We start from the raw sequence: 16,710 nt of genomic DNA, 5'->3' as shown, positions 1-16,710 counted from the left end.
TAAACTACAGAGACCGTGACGCAGTGCTTAGAGCAGCCCGCGCTAAAGGGGACATTGCCTACGAGAATACCCGCATTTCATTCTATCCAGACTACTCCATCGATCTTCAAAAGCAAAGAGCATCCTTTATTAACGTGAAGAAAAAGCTACGAGATCAAGGTTTTGAATACGCTATGTTGTACCCCTCCAAACTAAGAGTCGTGGCTGACGACCGCACCCTTTTTTTCAACACGCCGCAAAGCGTATCTGACTGGTTGGATACCCTTCCCGCTGCTCAGCAATCTCCGACACGTTCTCAGCAGCGACAGGAGTAATGAGTAACTGTACTTTGTGTGACACTTTCAAGTTCAGCCATAGGCTGCCTCATGTTTACTGCCTCGCAGGTGTTACTGGCCAACTGCGACACATTATTGCACTCACTTTTTTGCGTTCCATTTTTTTATTTTTTGTCATGTGTCTGCCCTGCATAGCACCCCTATGCATTATGCCCTAGCTGACTCTACTTTATTTTTGATGGAACTTTGCTTCCGGGACCGAACTCCATGGGTAATAATCCCTATCCAGTTATGCTAGCCTGTTCAACCCTTCATATGGCCAGAACTTGCTCAACCTTTAATTGTTCTTTAACATATTTGCATTATATGTGTTCTTTTGCAAAGGTGCTAATAACTTTCTCCTTCGCTCTGCATTTCAATGCCCTTGAAAATATTACTATCTGGTGCTTGGGCAATATGCTCCTATTGTTAACATATTAGTATGCTGCCTGCTATGTATATCCGCCAGTGTTGGGGGGGGAATTTAATGTGCCTTAAGAGCGGGGGGAAGGGGGAGGGGTTCCTATACTGTCGATGTTCTTGCAATCTAGGGTAATTTTTTCGGTTTCCTTTCCCCTACGTACCATTCTCCGTACCCCTTTCCACTACTCCCTCTCCCACGCTTCTCTCCATCTCCTTCCCTACTCCCTCCTTCTCCTTCCCGCATCCCTCTCTGCCTTTCCTCCCCTATCTGGTCCTTTTCCTATAGTGTCATATGTGTACCTATGCAATCCTGTGCAAACGGTGGATTGCAGGTGTATTCCCTTACCAATGTTAGGGCGGGACGGGCCCTGAAATCGGAGCTGACTATATAGTCATCTCCCTTTTCCCGGCCAATCCCTGCTCTGTGTCATAAGTATTCTAACTATCTAATCTCTGAAGTGTTTATTCCTGGATATGCTGTATTAGGTCCTGTTGGGACTTCTGTTGGGTTATCCCCCAGCAGCCTCAGTCGTGATTACGATCTGCTGCTGTTGGTTTAACTAGTTTTGGGTATAAGGGTCTACTGTGTTTTAGGTAGACTAGGGTGGGTATGGGTTACTGGGTTTTAATTTTGTTCAAGGGTTTTACACAAGTACCCGACTATCTTTTACCTATTGAATGTGTATACACAGGCATTAAGTTACAAAACTTACATCATCAACAGCTTATTTTCTGTTTTCAGTGCTCTATGGGTTTAACTATAATACTTTTCCTATATCAAAATGCATTATCCATAAATGGCTACACGTAAATTAAATATAGTTAGCTGGAATGTGAGAGGCATGAATGACTCTATGAAAAGGCATATGATCCTAAACTACTTGAATAGGCATAGACCAGATGTGGTGGCACTTCAGGAAACGCATATTTGTGGAGGCAAGATATTGGCTCTCAGACGAGGATGGGTTGGCTGGTCCTTCCACTCCACCTTTTCACAATATTCACGTGGAGTTTCCCTTTTAATTAGGAAAACCCTATGTTTCCAGGCCCTGAATGTTAAAATAGACCAATTTGGTAGATATATTTTCCTTCACTGTAGAATTAATGGTATAGAAACGCTACTCCTTAATTTCTACATTCCCCCGCCATACTGTGCCATTATTCTTAAGGAAGGTTTGAAATATGTAACTCAGTTTCCTTGCTCCCAGGCAATATGGATGGGTGATTTTAACTCGGTGCTGAACCCTAGCCTTGACCGTGTCCCCCCGGGAGTTGATAAAAATACATCATTTGCTAATTTAATGACAGAGATCCACCTCACCGATGTTTGGCGTCACTTTCACCCGGCGGGTCAATTATATACGTGTTATTCCTCAACCTTTAGTACCTTTTCACGCCTTGACCACTTTTTTGTCACTCCCGAGTCCCTGAAATATGTACATGCTGTAGGTGTGCTACCACGTCTGGTCTCTGACCATACTCCTATTCTTCTGACCCTGGATTGGGGTCTAAAACCTCCTTTCCAGTTTTGGAAGCTGAATCCCTTTTGGCTGGACTTAATGATGAAGCCTGACCAGATACCTACGCACATAGATAATTTTCTTATGAATCACAGGGATGAGGATAATATACCACTGGTCTGGGAGACTTTTAAGGCTTATCTGCGTGGGGAATTGATGGGAGCTATAGCTAAATGTAAGGGAGATATTAAAGGAAAAGAAAAGGATCTCATGCTCAAATTGGAGCAAGCCAAGAGGCAATATGTAGAATGCCCCTCCCCTACAATTAAGGCCACTTGGCAAGGATTAGAGAGGCAGCACACCTCTACCTTGGAGGAACTAACCAAAAGCAGGCTCTTCTTTAATAAACAGGCTTTTTATGAACAGGGGGAGAGAGCGGGTACCCTTCTAGCCAAAATTTCTAAAGTATACGCCTCCCCTCCAGTTATCACACACATTAGCAACTCTATTGGTGAGATAGTTACAGGATGCGCTGCCATTAATGACACTTTCCGGGAATTTTATTCATCCCTTTACTCTAGTCAAACACATGCCACACAGACGAACTCTGAGATTTTTCTTTCAGAGACCACCCTCCCGAGACTGTCACCTGAGCAAATGGAATCTATGGAGGCACCCATAACACAAGATGAGATATCTATGGCTATTGCTAGCTTCCCTAACAAAAAGGCCCCAGGGTTGGATGGTCTCCCAATAGAAGTATATAAAAAATATTCCGACAACATAATTCCCTTGCTATTACAAGTATTTGAAGCTGCTTTTGATTCTGGATCTCTCCCCGATTCCATGAAAGAGGCCTTGATTATAGTAATACCTAAACCTGGCAAGGACCCCCTGCACTGTGAATCGTATCGCCCAATCTCCCTATTAACAGCTGACATCAAAATTCTTGCCAAAATACTCGCCATTCGTCTTAATTCAGTAATCTTATCATTAGTACATCCGGATCAAACTGGATTTATGCCCGGGAAAAATACAGCAATGAATATACGTCGTTTAATGACTAATCTACAGGCATCCCATTTAAATAGAGGTAATAGAATAGTGGCCTCCCTCGACATGGCAAAGGCCTTTGATACAGTGGAGTGGCCCTATCTTCAGGCAGTTCTTGCCAGGTTTGGATTCGGGGACAATTTCTGTAGGTGGGTCCAAATTTTATACAATATGCCTAGAGCTCGGGTGGGCACTAATGGGTGGATATCCAGTCCGTTTACTTTGGGTCGTGGAACTAGGCAGGGGTGCCCGCTCTCTCCGCTTCTATATGCCTTAGCAGTTGAGCCCTTGGCATGTCGCATTAGGGCACACCCCTTAATTCGTGGCCTCCGTACTATGCACACTGAAGAGAAAATTGGCCTCTACGCCGATGACACTGTTTTGTACCTGGAGGATCCTGATGTCTCCCTGGTGACAGCATTAAGCACGATAGAGGAATCTGGTTATTACTCAGGCCTCAAATTGAATAAATCTAAGTCTGTTCTGCTATATATTGATTCCCCTCCAGATGGGTCACCTCGGTCCTCAAATATCTTGCAGGTTGTTACGTCCTTTAAGTACTTAGGAGTGTGGATACACGTGGACCCTAAAATGTACTTGCAGGCGGAGGTTTTTCCCCTTCTTAATCATGTGCAATCGAAGTGCAAAGCCTGGTCCAAGCTATACTTAACAGTTGTGGGCAGAATAAATTTAGTAAAGATGATACTCCTTCCAAAAATTCTGTATGTTCTACATCAATCACCAGTGTATGTTCCTGTTGCTTTTTTCAAAAAACTCAAAACTCACCTTCTCTCCTGTATTTGGAACTGTAAAAGAGCCCGGGTTAAGTATTCCTTGTTAATTAATCCAAATGGTATGGGCGGCCTTGCTTTGCCCTCTATGCAGCATTATTATTTTGCAGCTCAATTGCAACATGTTGCCTCTTGGTTTTGCACTTCTAATTTGTACAATCCTGAAGCGCTAGGTTACACTGTTAACCCTTCATTAGACAATGTGGCATTGGACCTCCTTAGGGAAGTCATACCCCTACAGTCTCACCGCAATACTATACTGACTCAAGCCATGAGAGTGTGGAAGAGAATAGGTGGCTTATACAGTTCTACGTCCTACGATTTTCATACCCCCATTTGGAATAATCCAAACCTTTCGGAGTTCATTTCCATTCCAGACCAGACCTTCTGGCAAAAGAATGGGGTTGTATTCCTGGGTCAAATTGTTTCAAAACAAAGCATTATCTCCTTCCCCTTGCTAGTAGATAAGTTTCCTGCATTTACCCCTCATCATTTTCGTTATGTACAACTTGTGCATGCATTCCGTGCTCAGTTTAAAGGCAACAAGGTTGATATTCAGCCACACCCAATCTTACAATTAATTAAGCGAGGCCCCCAAAAACATCTGATAGGGGACATTTATAAGGAGCTGGTAGAGAGTAATGCACTTGACAGAACGCTTGACTCTAAGAATAGATGGGAAACTGCTGGCCTCTCTTTGAGTGAAGAGGACTGGGATGATGCACTGGAGGCGGTTAAAAAGGTTTCTTTATGTGTGAAGGATCGTGCCACTCAACTTTACATTCTTCATCAAACTTACTTACTACCTAAGCAAGTTGCCAAATACAATCCTAACGCTCAAGATGTATGCCCTAAATGTGCTATACCCTCCCCCTCCTTCCTTCACCTTATTTGGAGCTGTCCACAGGTTGATTCCTTTTGGAAGCAAGTCATCAGTTTCCTCCATGACAAAATGGGTTGTCCTGTAACCTCTGACCCAGTACTATGTGTACTTGGAGTAATACGAGATGAGGATTTAAGAGCTGCCACCAAAACCTTTATTAGAGAGACGTTATTTGCCGCCAGGCAAGAAATCGCCCTGCACTGGCTATCGCCAAACTCACCCCAACTTGCTTGCTGGATCAAACGCCTTGACAATGGTATCGCCTTTAAGAAACTTGTCTACACTCACAGGGAACGGTTACAACAATTCCATTTAGTGTGGGATAAATGGATTGATCGATAATGTGCCGGTTGCTGAGCGCACTGTTCTTTGGTGCGTTCTGTGCCCTCTTCTTAATATTCTTAATTGTTGAATACCAGACCACGTAATTAATAATGGAGGCACACTCTATATTTGTGTTAAATACCCCACCAATATTTACTCCTGTGTGATATTATATGAAGGATCTCTGACACTAATGTTACGGTAAATGTCTCTCATATTTACTTACAAAGATTAATATGTTTACTTAGCTATTTATTGCACTGTACAGTTGTTTTGTAACCCCTGACATGTTACCCTTTTCATGCTGTTTTGCTCAATGTAGTGCCTGTGTACACTTTTCTACTGCTTTTTCAAATAAACTCGTTTTGGTTAAAAAAAAAAAAATGTGTGGAGTTGGAGGGAAACACGATCAGAGGCGTGGGAGGGTTTGGATGGGCGGGGCTGTCGTCTGGAGAGTGTGTCTGGGGGCCAATGGGGTATTGCCATGTGTGAGGCTCTTACTGGTGGCTAATAGAGAGCTGCCACATATTACATGTTTATGCTGATGTGTTAGGGCAGAGAGGGTGGGCGGGGGTGACGTGTGTGGATTGAAGGCCAATCCACTGCGGGTGGGCGTGTTCGTGGGGCGGCCTAGAAACGGCCTGGATGCCGCCCCACGTGGATGCGTGTATTGCGCAGGCGTAATGCGCACTGTCCACGTCACCCTCTACATAACGGCGTGACGTCTAGGGCGCTGGGCGGTGTCGATACGGGTGTGCATGCGTCCTAATTGACGCAATACGCGTGTGGTATAGGGCGCATGCGCGGTGGCGATCCGCCATAGTGGAAAGGGGCAAGTTGCCCATATCCATGTATTATGTCTGTATGTATGGAGAAAGATAGGATTAGCGATCAGCGTTACCTAATAGAGATAGATAGGAACATAACAGTGAAACTACTCAGTACATAATCCATGTAAATAGGAACTATTTGATCTAGAAGACGTTTACAACAATCGTATTAGACTGCTTTGTATAGGTGGTGCCATCAAGTGGCAAAGAGTTGTATGGCACATTAAAACATATTCTTATGCTGATTTGAATGGTGAATGAGCTAACATACGGTGGGGATTGTGCCCTGTTGTATAGATAATAAAGATAAATATTAATGACCTAAGAACATAATTCACATAAACACATGCACGCAATATGCACAGAAAACTTAAAAAGCTCATCAGAATAAAACAAGGTAAACAGGGTACATGATTATAAAAGAGCTATATAGTTAGTCCACAGTGCAAATGTGGTCACAATGGGACCGTAATCGAAAGTGCTTGTAAGCATCGAGATTTCTGTATCATTATGTATAAGTACCAGCAACAGACTTAATAAAACAAGAATAAAAATAGGGATAAAAGAGAGCGACTGGTTAAAAGAAAAACGGAGTAGGGGTGTTCAATAAATTTTTTCTAGTACCTCATTTAGGTCCTCTGGGATGAGGGTTTTGAGGGTTAGGATCCAATACATTTCGTATTTTTTCAAATGTTCGGAGGCCTTTGATGTTTTGACATCCACTGAGTCAATTAGTGTGATATTGAAGAAAAGAGGATTGTGTTCGTGGTGAGTGCTAAAGTGCCGTGATACGCTGTGAAGGGGGAACTTGTTAATGATGTTTCGTTTATGTTGTCCGATTCTGCACTGCACAAATTGAGTGGTTCTCCCCACGTACTGGAGGCGGCAGGGACATGAAATGAGATAAATGATATACTTGGATTCACATGAAAGGTGTTTTTTTATGGGGTATTCAATACCTGTACTGGTTGATGTAAAAGATGGGCCGGAATTTATGAATTGCGATGCTAAGCACCGGTTTTTCATGCACGGGAAGCAGCCAGGCTCCTGTGGTGGTTGGGTGATGAGAGAAAAGGAATTGGTTGGTGTGCGCAGTTTACTGGGTGCTAAAATATTACGAAGATTAGGAGCCCTTCTGAAGGTAAGTGTTGGTGTTTTGGGTAACGAAGGTCGCAGAAAGGGGTCCTGTAAAAGGATATCCCATCTGTTTTTGAGTATATTGCGTATGGTAATGTGTTGGGCATTGTAACAAGTGATGAATCTTGGTGGGTCGATTTTATTGGCCTGTGGAGTCATGTTTGAGGGTGGGTGTGGGTGTTTGGCTCTGTGCTTGGCGTCCTTAATGAGTTTTTTGGGGTACTGACGGTCTATGAATTTTCTGGTGAGTATTTCAGATTGTAAATCGAATTGTAATGGATCTGTGCAATTTCTGTGAATTCTTCTGTACTGACTGTAGGGAGTGTTAGTTATCCATGGGTGGTGGTGGAAACTGTTGAAATGTATATAATTATTGGCGTCAACTGGTTTGAAATATGTCTTGGTTTTGATATGGTTTGATTCGATGTATAATGTGAGGTCTAGGAATTCTATGGATGAGGGGTGGTGGTGATATGTAAACTGTAGTTCTGCCGGGTTGGAGTTAAGATAACTAATGAATTTTGGAATGAGAAGGACATCGCCTTTCCAGATGAAAATGAGGTCGTCTAACGCTTGTAAAATATTATATTGTTAGCAAATTGGTTATGTGGTTGAAATATTGATCTTTCTAGGAGGCCCATGGTGAGGTTGGCGTATGAGGGGGCGAATGAACTGCCCATTGCCGTACTGCTTGTTTGTTGGTAAATTTTGTCATTAAAAGAGAAAATATTATTCTGAAGTATAAATTCTGTGCATTGTAGGAGGAAGGTTTGTTGTGTGGGGGGCATTAGTGGATTGGTGGCTAGGGCATGTTGTAGGGCTTGGAGACCGTAGGAGTGGGGTATGTTTGTATAGAGAGCTGTGACGTCACATGTGAGCCAGACAAAGTCTGTCTGCCTCTATACAAACATACCCCACTCCAGCGGTCTCCAAGCCCTACAACATGCCCTAGTCACCAATCCACTAATGCCCCCCACACAACAAACCTTCCTCCTACAATGCGCAGAATTTATACTTCAGAATAATATTTTCTCTTTTAACCACTTAAGGACTGCAGTCATAAAACCCCTTAAGGACCAGAGCCTTTTTTTCCATTCGGACCACTGCAGCTTTCACGGTTTATTGCTCAGTCATACAACCTACCACCTAAATGAATTTTACCTCCTTTTCTTGTCACTAATACAGCTTTCTTTTGATGCTATTTGATTGCTGCTGCGAGTTTTACTTTTTATTATATTCATCAAAAAAGACATGAATTTTGTCAAAAAAATGACTTTTTCAAATTTCTGTGCTGACATTTTTCAAATAAAGTAAAATTTCCTATACATTTGAGCGCGAAAGTTATGCTGCTACATGTCTTTGATAAAAAAAAAACCATTCAGTGTATATTTATTGGATTGGGTAAAAGTTATAGCGTTTACAAACTATGGTGCAAAAAGTGAATTTTCCCATTTTCAAGCATCTCTGACTTTTCTGCGCACCTGTCAGGTTTCATGAGGGGCTAAAATTCCAGGATAGTACAAATACCCCCCAAATGACCCCATTTTGGAAAGAAGACATCCCAAAGTATTCAGTGAGAGGCATGGTGAGTTCATTGAAGATTTTATTTTTTGTCACAAGTTAGCGGAAAATGACACTTTGTGACAGAAAAAAAAAAAAGTTTCCATTTCTTCTAACTTGCGACAAAAAAAAAATGAAATCTGCCACGGACTCACTATGCTCCTCTCTGAATACCTTGAAGTGTCTACTTTCCAAAATGGGGTCATTTGTGGAGTGTGTTCACTGTCCTGGCATTTTGGGGGGTGCCTAATTGTAAGCACCCCTGTAAAGCCTAAAGATGCTCATTGGACTTTGGGCCCCTTAGCGCAGTTAGGCTGCAAAAAAGTGCCACACATGTGGTACCGCCGTACTCAGGAGAAGTAGTATAATGTGTTTTGGGGTGTATTTTTACACATACCCATGCTGGGTGGGAGAAATATCTCCGTAAATGACAATTTTTTTATTTTTTTTACACACAATTGTCAATTTATAGAGATATTTCTCCCACTCAGCATGGGTATGTGGAAAAATACACCCCAAAACACATTATACTACTTCTCCTGAGTACGGCGATACCACATGTGTGGCACTTTTTTGCACCCTAACTGCGCTAAGGGGCCCAAAGTCCAATGAGTACCTTTAGGATTTCACAGGTCATTTTGAGAAATTTCGTTTCAAGACTGCTCCTCACGGTTTAGGGCCCCTAAAATGCCAGGACAGTATAGGAATCCCACAAATTACCCCATTTTAGAAAGAAGACACCCCAAGGTATTCCATTAGGAGTATGGTGAGTTCATAGAAGATTTTTTTTTTTGGTCACAAGTTAGCGGAAATTGATTTTAATTGTTTTTTTTCACAAAGTGTCATTTACCGCTAACTTGTGACAAAAATAAAATCTTCTATGAACTCACCATACTCCTAACGGAATACCTTGGGGTGTCTTCTTTCTAAAATGGGGTCATTTGTGGGGTTCCTATACTGCCCTGGCATTTTAGGGGCCCTAAACCGTGAGGAGTAGTCTTGAAACCAAATGTCGCAAAATGACCTGTGAAATCCTAAAGGTACTCATTGGACTTTGGGCCCCTTAGCGCACTTAGGGTGCAAAAAAGTGCCACACATGTGGTACCGCCGTACTCAGGAGAAGTAGTATAATGTGTTTTGGGGTGTATTTTTACACATACAGATGCTAGGTGGGAGAAATATCTCTGTAAATGACAATTATTTGATTTTTTTTACACACAATTGTCCATTTACAGAGAGATTTCTCCCACCCAGCATGGGTATGTATAAAAATACACCCCAAAACACATTATACTACTTCTTCTGAGTACGGCGATACCACATGTGTGACACTTTTTTGCAGCCTAACTGTGCTAAGGGGCCCAAAGTCCAATGAGTACCTTTAGGATTTCACAGGTCATTTTGAGACATTTGGGTTCAAGACTACTCCTCACGGTTTAGGGCCCCTAAAATGCCAGGGCAGTATAGGAACCCCACAAGTGACCCCATTTTAGAAAGAAGACACCCCAAGGTATTCCGTTAGGGGTATGGTGAGTTCATAGAAGATTTTATTTTTTGTCACAAGTTAGTGAAAAATGACACTTTGTGAAAAAAACAATAAAAATCCAATTTCTGCTAACTTTTTACAAAAAATAAAATCTTCTATGAACTCATCATACACCTAACAGAATACCTTGGGGTGTCTTCTTTCTAGAATGGGGTCATTTGTGGGGTTCCAATACTGCCCTGGCATTTTAGTGGCCCTAAACCGTGAGGAGTAGTCTTGAACCCAAATGTCTCAAAATGACCTGTGAAATCCTAAAGGTACTCATTGGACTTTGGGCCCCTTAGCACAGTTAGGCTGCAAAAAAGTGTCACACATGTGGTATCGCCGTACTCAGAAGAAGTAGTATAATGTGTTTTGTGGTGTATTTTTACATATAACCATGCTGGGTGGGAGGAATATCTCTGTAAATGACACATTTTTGATTTTTTTTTTACACACAATTGTCCATTTACAGAGAGATTTCTCCCACCCAGCATGGGTATGTGTAAAAATACACCACAAAACACATTATACTACTTCTCCTGAGTATGGCAATACTACATGTGTGACACTTTTTTGCAGCCTAGGTGCGCTAAGGGGCCCAACGTCCTATTCACAGGTCATTTTGAGGCATTTGTTTTCTAGACTACTCCCCACGGTTTAGGGCCCCTAAAATGCCAGGGCAGTATAGGAACCCCACAAGTGACCCCATTTTAGAAAGAAGACACCCCAAGGTATTCCGTTAGGGGTATGGTGAGTTCATAGAAGATTTTATTTTTTGTCAAAAGTTAGTGAAAAATGACACTTTGTGAAAAAAACAATAAAAATCCAATTTCCGCTAACTTTTGACAAAAAATAAAATCTTCTATGAACTCATCATACACCTAACAGAATACCTTGGGGTGTCTTCTTTCTAAAATGGGGTCACTTGTGGGGTTCCTATACTGCCCTGGCATTTTACGGGCCCAAAACTGTGAGTAGTCTGGAAACCAAATTTCTCAAAATGACTGTTCAGGGGTATAAGCATCTGCAAATTTTGATGACAGGTGGTCTATGAGGGGGCAAATTTTGTGGAAACGGTCATAAGCAGGGTGGCCTCTTAGATGACAGGATGTATTGGGCCTGATCTGATGGATAGGAGTGCTAGGGGGGTGACAGGAGGTGATTGATGGGTGTCTCAGGGGGCGGTTAGAGGGGAAAATAGATGCAATCAATGCACTGGGGAGGTGATCGGAAGGGGGTCTGAGGGGGATCTGAGGGTTTGGCCGAGTGATCAGGAGCCCACACGGGGCAAATTAGGGCCTGATCTGATGGGTAGGTGTGCTAGGGGGTGACAGGAGGTGATTTATGGGTGTCTCAAGGTGTGATTAGAGGGGGGAAATAGATGCAAGCAATGCACTAGCGAGGTGATCAGGGCTGGGGTCTGAGGGCGTTCTGAGGTGTGGGCGGGTGATTGGGTGCCCGCAAGGGGCAGATTAGGGTCTAATCTGATGGGTAACAGTGACAGGTGGTGATAGGGGGTGATTGATGGGTAATTAGTGGGTGTTTAGAGGAGAGAAGAGATGTAAACACTGCACTTGGGATGTGATCTGATGTCGGATCTGCGGGCGATCTATTGGTGTGGGTGGGTGATCAGATTGCCCGCAAGGGGCAGGTTAGGGGCTGATTGATGGGTGGCAGTGACAGGGGGTGATTGATGGGTGGCAGTGACAGGGGGTGATTGATGGGTGATTGACAGGTAATCAGTGGGTTATTACAGGGGAGAACAGATGTAAATATTGCACTGGCGCACTGGCGAATTGATAAGGCGGGGGTCTGAGGGCAATCTGAGCGTGTGGGCGGGTGATTGGGTGCCCGCAAGGGGCAGATTAGGGTCTAATCTGATGGGTAACAGTGACAGGTGGTGATAGGGAGTGATTGATGGGTAATTAGTGGGTGTTTAGAGGAGAGAAGAGATGTAAACACTGCACTTGGGAGGTGATCTGATGTCGGATCTGCGGGCGATCTATTGGTGTGGGTGGGTGATCAGATTGCCCGCAAGGGGCAGGTTAGGGGCTGATTGATGGGTGGCAGTGACAGGGGGTGATTGATGGGTGGCAGTGACAGGGGGTGATTGACAGGTGATCAGTGGGTTATTACAGGGAAGAACGGATGTAAATAATGCACTGGCGAATCGATAAGGGGGGGTTTGAGGGCAATCTGAGCGTGTGGGCGGGTGATTGGGTGCCCGCAAGGGTCTAATCTGATGGGTAAAAGTGACAGGTGGTGATAGGGGGTGATTGATGGGTGATTGATGGGTAATTAGTGGGTGTTTAGAGGAGAGAATAGATGTAAACAATGGATTTGGGAGGTGATCTGATGTCGGATCTGCGGGCGATCTATTGGTGTGGGTGGGTAATCAGATTGCCCGCAAGGGGCAGGTTAGGGGCTGATTGATGGGTGGCAGTGACAGGGGGTGATTGACAGGTGATTGACAGGTGATTGACAGGTGATCAGGGGGGATAGATGCATACAGTACACAGGGGGGGGGGGGTCTGGGGGGGTCTGGGGAGAATCTGAGGGGTGGGGGGGTGATCAGGAGGGAGCAGGGGGCAGTTTAGGGACTAAAAAAAAAATAGCGTTGACAGATAGTGACAGGGAGTGATTGATGGGTGATTAGGGGGGTGATTGTGTGCAAACGGTGGTCTGGGGGGTGGGCAGGGGGGGGGTCTGAGGGGTACTGTGGGCGATCAGGGGGCAGGGGGGGCAGATCAGTGTGTTTGGGTGCAGACTAGGGTGGCTGCAGCCTGCCCTGGTGGTCCCTCGGACACTGGGACCACCAGGGCAGGAGGCAGCCTGTATAATACACTTTGTAAACATTACAAAGCGTATTATACGCTTCCTATCCGGCGATCGTCGGGTTAACAACCCGCCGGCGCTTCCGATTGGCCGGCGGGTTGACGTCGCGGGTGGGCGGAGCCTATTGCCGGCGGATGCGCGCGCATCCCAGCGCGCGATCCCCGGCCAGAGAGTGCCCCAGGACCTGACGCCAATCTGCGTTACGTGGTCCTGGGGCTGCCACTTTGCCGCCGCCAATATGAAGTAGGCGGTCGGCAAGTGGTTAATGACAAAAGTTACCACCAAACAAGCGGTACGGCAATGGGCAGTTCATTCGCCCCCTCATACGCCAACCTCACCATGGGCCTCCTAGAAAGATCAATATTTCACCGACATAACCCATTTGCCAACAATATAATATTTTACAAGCGTTATATAGACGACCTCATTTTCATCTGGAAAGGCGATGTCCTTCTCATTCCAAAATTCATTAGTTATCTCAACTCCAACCCAGCAGAACAACAGTTTACATATCACCACCACCCCTCATCCATAGAATTCCTAGACCTCACATTATACATCGAATCAAACCATATCAAAACCAAGACATATTTCAAACCAGTTGACGCCAATAATTATATACTTTTCAACAGTTTCCACCACCACCCATGGATAACTAACACTCCCTACAGTCAGTACAGAAGATTTCACAGAAATTGCACAGATCCATTACAATTCGATTTACAATCTGAAATACTCACCAGAAAATTCATAGACCGTCAGTACCCCAAAAAACTCATTAGGGACGCCAAGCACAGAGCCAAACACCCACACCCTCCCTCAAACATGACTCCACAGGCCAATAACATCGACCCACCAAGATTCATCACTCGTTATAATGCCCAACACATTACCATACGCAATATAATCAAAAACAGATGGGATATCCTTTTACAGGACCCCTTTCTGCGACCTTCGTTACCCAAAACCCCATCAGTTACCTTCAGAAGGGCTCCCAATCTTCGTAATATTTTAGCACCCAGTAAACTGCGCACACCAACCAATTCCTTTTCTCTCACCACCCAACCACCACAGGAGCCTGGCTGCTTCCCGTGCATGAAAAACCGGTGCTTAGCATGCCAATTCATAAAATCCGGCCCATCTTTTACATCAACCAATACAGGTATTGAATACCCCATAAAAACACCTTTCATGTGAATCCAAGTATATCATTTATCTCATTTCATGTCCCTGCCGCCTCCAGTACGTGGGGAGAACCACTCAATTTGCGCGGTGCAGAATCGGACAACATAAACGAAACATCATTAACAAGTTCCCCCTTCACAGCGTATCACGGCACTTTAGCACTCACCACGAACACAATCCTCTTTTCTTCAATATCACACTAATTGACTCAGTGGATGTCAAAACATCAAAGGCCTCCGAACATTTGAAAAAATACGAAATGTATTGGATCCTAACCCTCAAGACCCTCATCCCAGAGGGCCTAAATGAGGTACTAGAAAACATTTATTGAACACCCCTACTCCGTTTTTCTTTTAACCAGTCGCTCTCTTTTATCCCTATTTTTATTCTTGTTTTATTAAGTCTGTTGCTGGTACTTATACATAATGATACAGAAATCTCGATGCTTACAAGCACTTTCGATTACGGTCCCATTGTGACCACATTTGCACTGTGGACTAACTATATGGCTCTTTTATAATCATGTACCCTGTTTACTTTGTTTTATTCTGATGAGCTTTTTAAGTTTTCTGTGCATATTGCGTGCATGTGTTTATGTGAATTATGTTCTTAGGTCATTAATATTTATCTTTATTATCTATACAACAGGGCACAATCCCCACCGTATGTTAGCTCATTCACCATTCAAATCAGCATAAGAATATGTTTTAATGTGCCATACAACTCTTTGCCACTTGATGGCACCACCTATACAAACCTGCTTGTTCTTAACACCTATATTTTTGAAAATTCATAAATAATTATTTTTAACTTTTATTTTAAAAGGCTGCAACAGAGCTTCGGAGGAATGGCACTAACATGAGCTTCTCATTCCTGAATTATGCTCAATCTAGCCAGTGTCGAAGCTGGCAGGACAGTTCAGTGAGTTATGCTGCTGGAGCACTTGTGGTGCATTGAAGCACTGAACGCTCAGGAATGCCACCTAGAAACAATGCTGACACAACCTTTTTCTTTACCGCAGTGGGGATCATAACCAAGCAGTAACACAGCACTGCTATTCTCTTGGAATTAAGAGGATCTTCAACCCAACATATGTTCTCCTACTTTCTGTTTTAGGTGTAGTCCTATCATGATTTTGTTTTTTTCTGACTCAATTAAAAGTTCTTGGTTATTATATAATAGTTGTGTCAACATGTTTCTGACCTTCAAAACAACTGATGGTGACAGAATATTAAATTATAGTTATTTGGCACAACTTGGCCTGTACCATAACCTGAATTTGCACTGTTTGCAAATATGTGCACATGTACTCTGCTTTCAGAATAGTTTTGCAAGTTGTAAAATGAAACTAAATGATAAAAAGGTAAAAGCTTTTTTTAATAAAAATGCATTTATAAAAGTATCCTCTAATCTTGCATTAGAAAATAATACAATTTATGTATAGTCGGTTACTACTTGTGTTGTACAACAAAATACCTTCTATTTTAGTTGCTAATAAAGGGCTACACGAATCAACTGGTGTGTGTGTGTGTGTGTGTGTGTTTTATTTTTTGTTTTATGCCCCACCCCCTCCATATTTTCCATAGAGTTCATTAGAGTGTTACAGCACTAAATGAAATGTTTAATTCCATAAGGTGACAATCCACAAAGCCTGGTTGAAATTATGTGCAAATAATTAAGCTATGTGTGAGGAAGGTTTTTGTATCAGTACCCCACTGTGTTACAGTGTAAAAACACTAATGCTGAGGAAAAGGTTTTCTGTCCAGCTCAGCCCTATAACATTGCAGGGTTTGTTGGCTAACCTTATTTCAGCTTGCACAAATATCCATATCCAAAATATAATTGTGCAAAACACATGGGCCCTTATTTGGTTAATTTTTCTCCTGTGTTTTCTGCTAGGACATACATTTTAATATTCTCTTTAACCGCTGCAGCCTATATGGACGAGCAAGCTCGTCCAGGCAGCGGCAGCTGAAGTCTATCTGGACGAGAGTCCACGTCCAGGCGCACTTCCGCGTGTGCGCGCGCGGTGCGCGCTCGTCCCCGTCGGCTTACAAGCCGTGCTGTTTTGTGAAGAGGAGCCAGCGCTCCTCTGAGCCAATCAGAGCAAAGGAAGTAAAGAATTCACATAGTTACATCCAGTAACAATGTGAATTCTTAATAATGTTTGTAAATAAAACGTTTCCCTCTCTCTGTCTCTCAGCTCCTGTCACACAGATCAATCACTGTTCTGTGGTGACAGGAGCTGAGAGACAGACTGACAGATAAACTGGTAGGACTTTCTTTTAATAAAATGTGCCCCCCATCCCTGAATTTTTAACCCCATAACTGCCCAGAATCCCTGATTCTCCCTCTCCTTGGCCATTTATTCCCTACAGATCTATTGA

General features: G+C 43.4%; 1 protein-coding gene across 2 annotated transcripts in view; it reads left to right on the top strand.

The window, feature by feature from the left end:
* The window catches only part of MEMO1 (mediator of cell motility 1), a 715,696-nt gene extending 699,858 nt beyond the window's left edge, over positions 1-15,838 (top strand). For both annotated transcript variants that reach the window (XM_068231917.1, XM_068231916.1), the window contains exon 9: positions 15,149-15,838. In XM_068231917.1, coding sequence (XP_068088018.1) covers positions 15,149-15,280 — 132 coding nt within the window. In that variant the 3' untranslated portion in view covers positions 15,281-15,838. The remainder of the gene's footprint in view (positions 1-15,148) is intronic.
* Positions 15,839-16,710: the final 872 nt, after the last annotated feature.

The sequence above is a fragment of the Hyperolius riggenbachi genome, chromosome 4 (assembly GCF_040937935.1).
Source record: "Hyperolius riggenbachi isolate aHypRig1 chromosome 4, aHypRig1.pri, whole genome shotgun sequence".
In the NCBI taxonomy this organism is placed as follows: domain Eukaryota; kingdom Metazoa; phylum Chordata; class Amphibia; order Anura; family Hyperoliidae; genus Hyperolius; species Hyperolius riggenbachi.
Note: the sequence above shows the minus strand (reverse complement) of the source record. Positions and strands in the feature narration are given on the sequence as shown.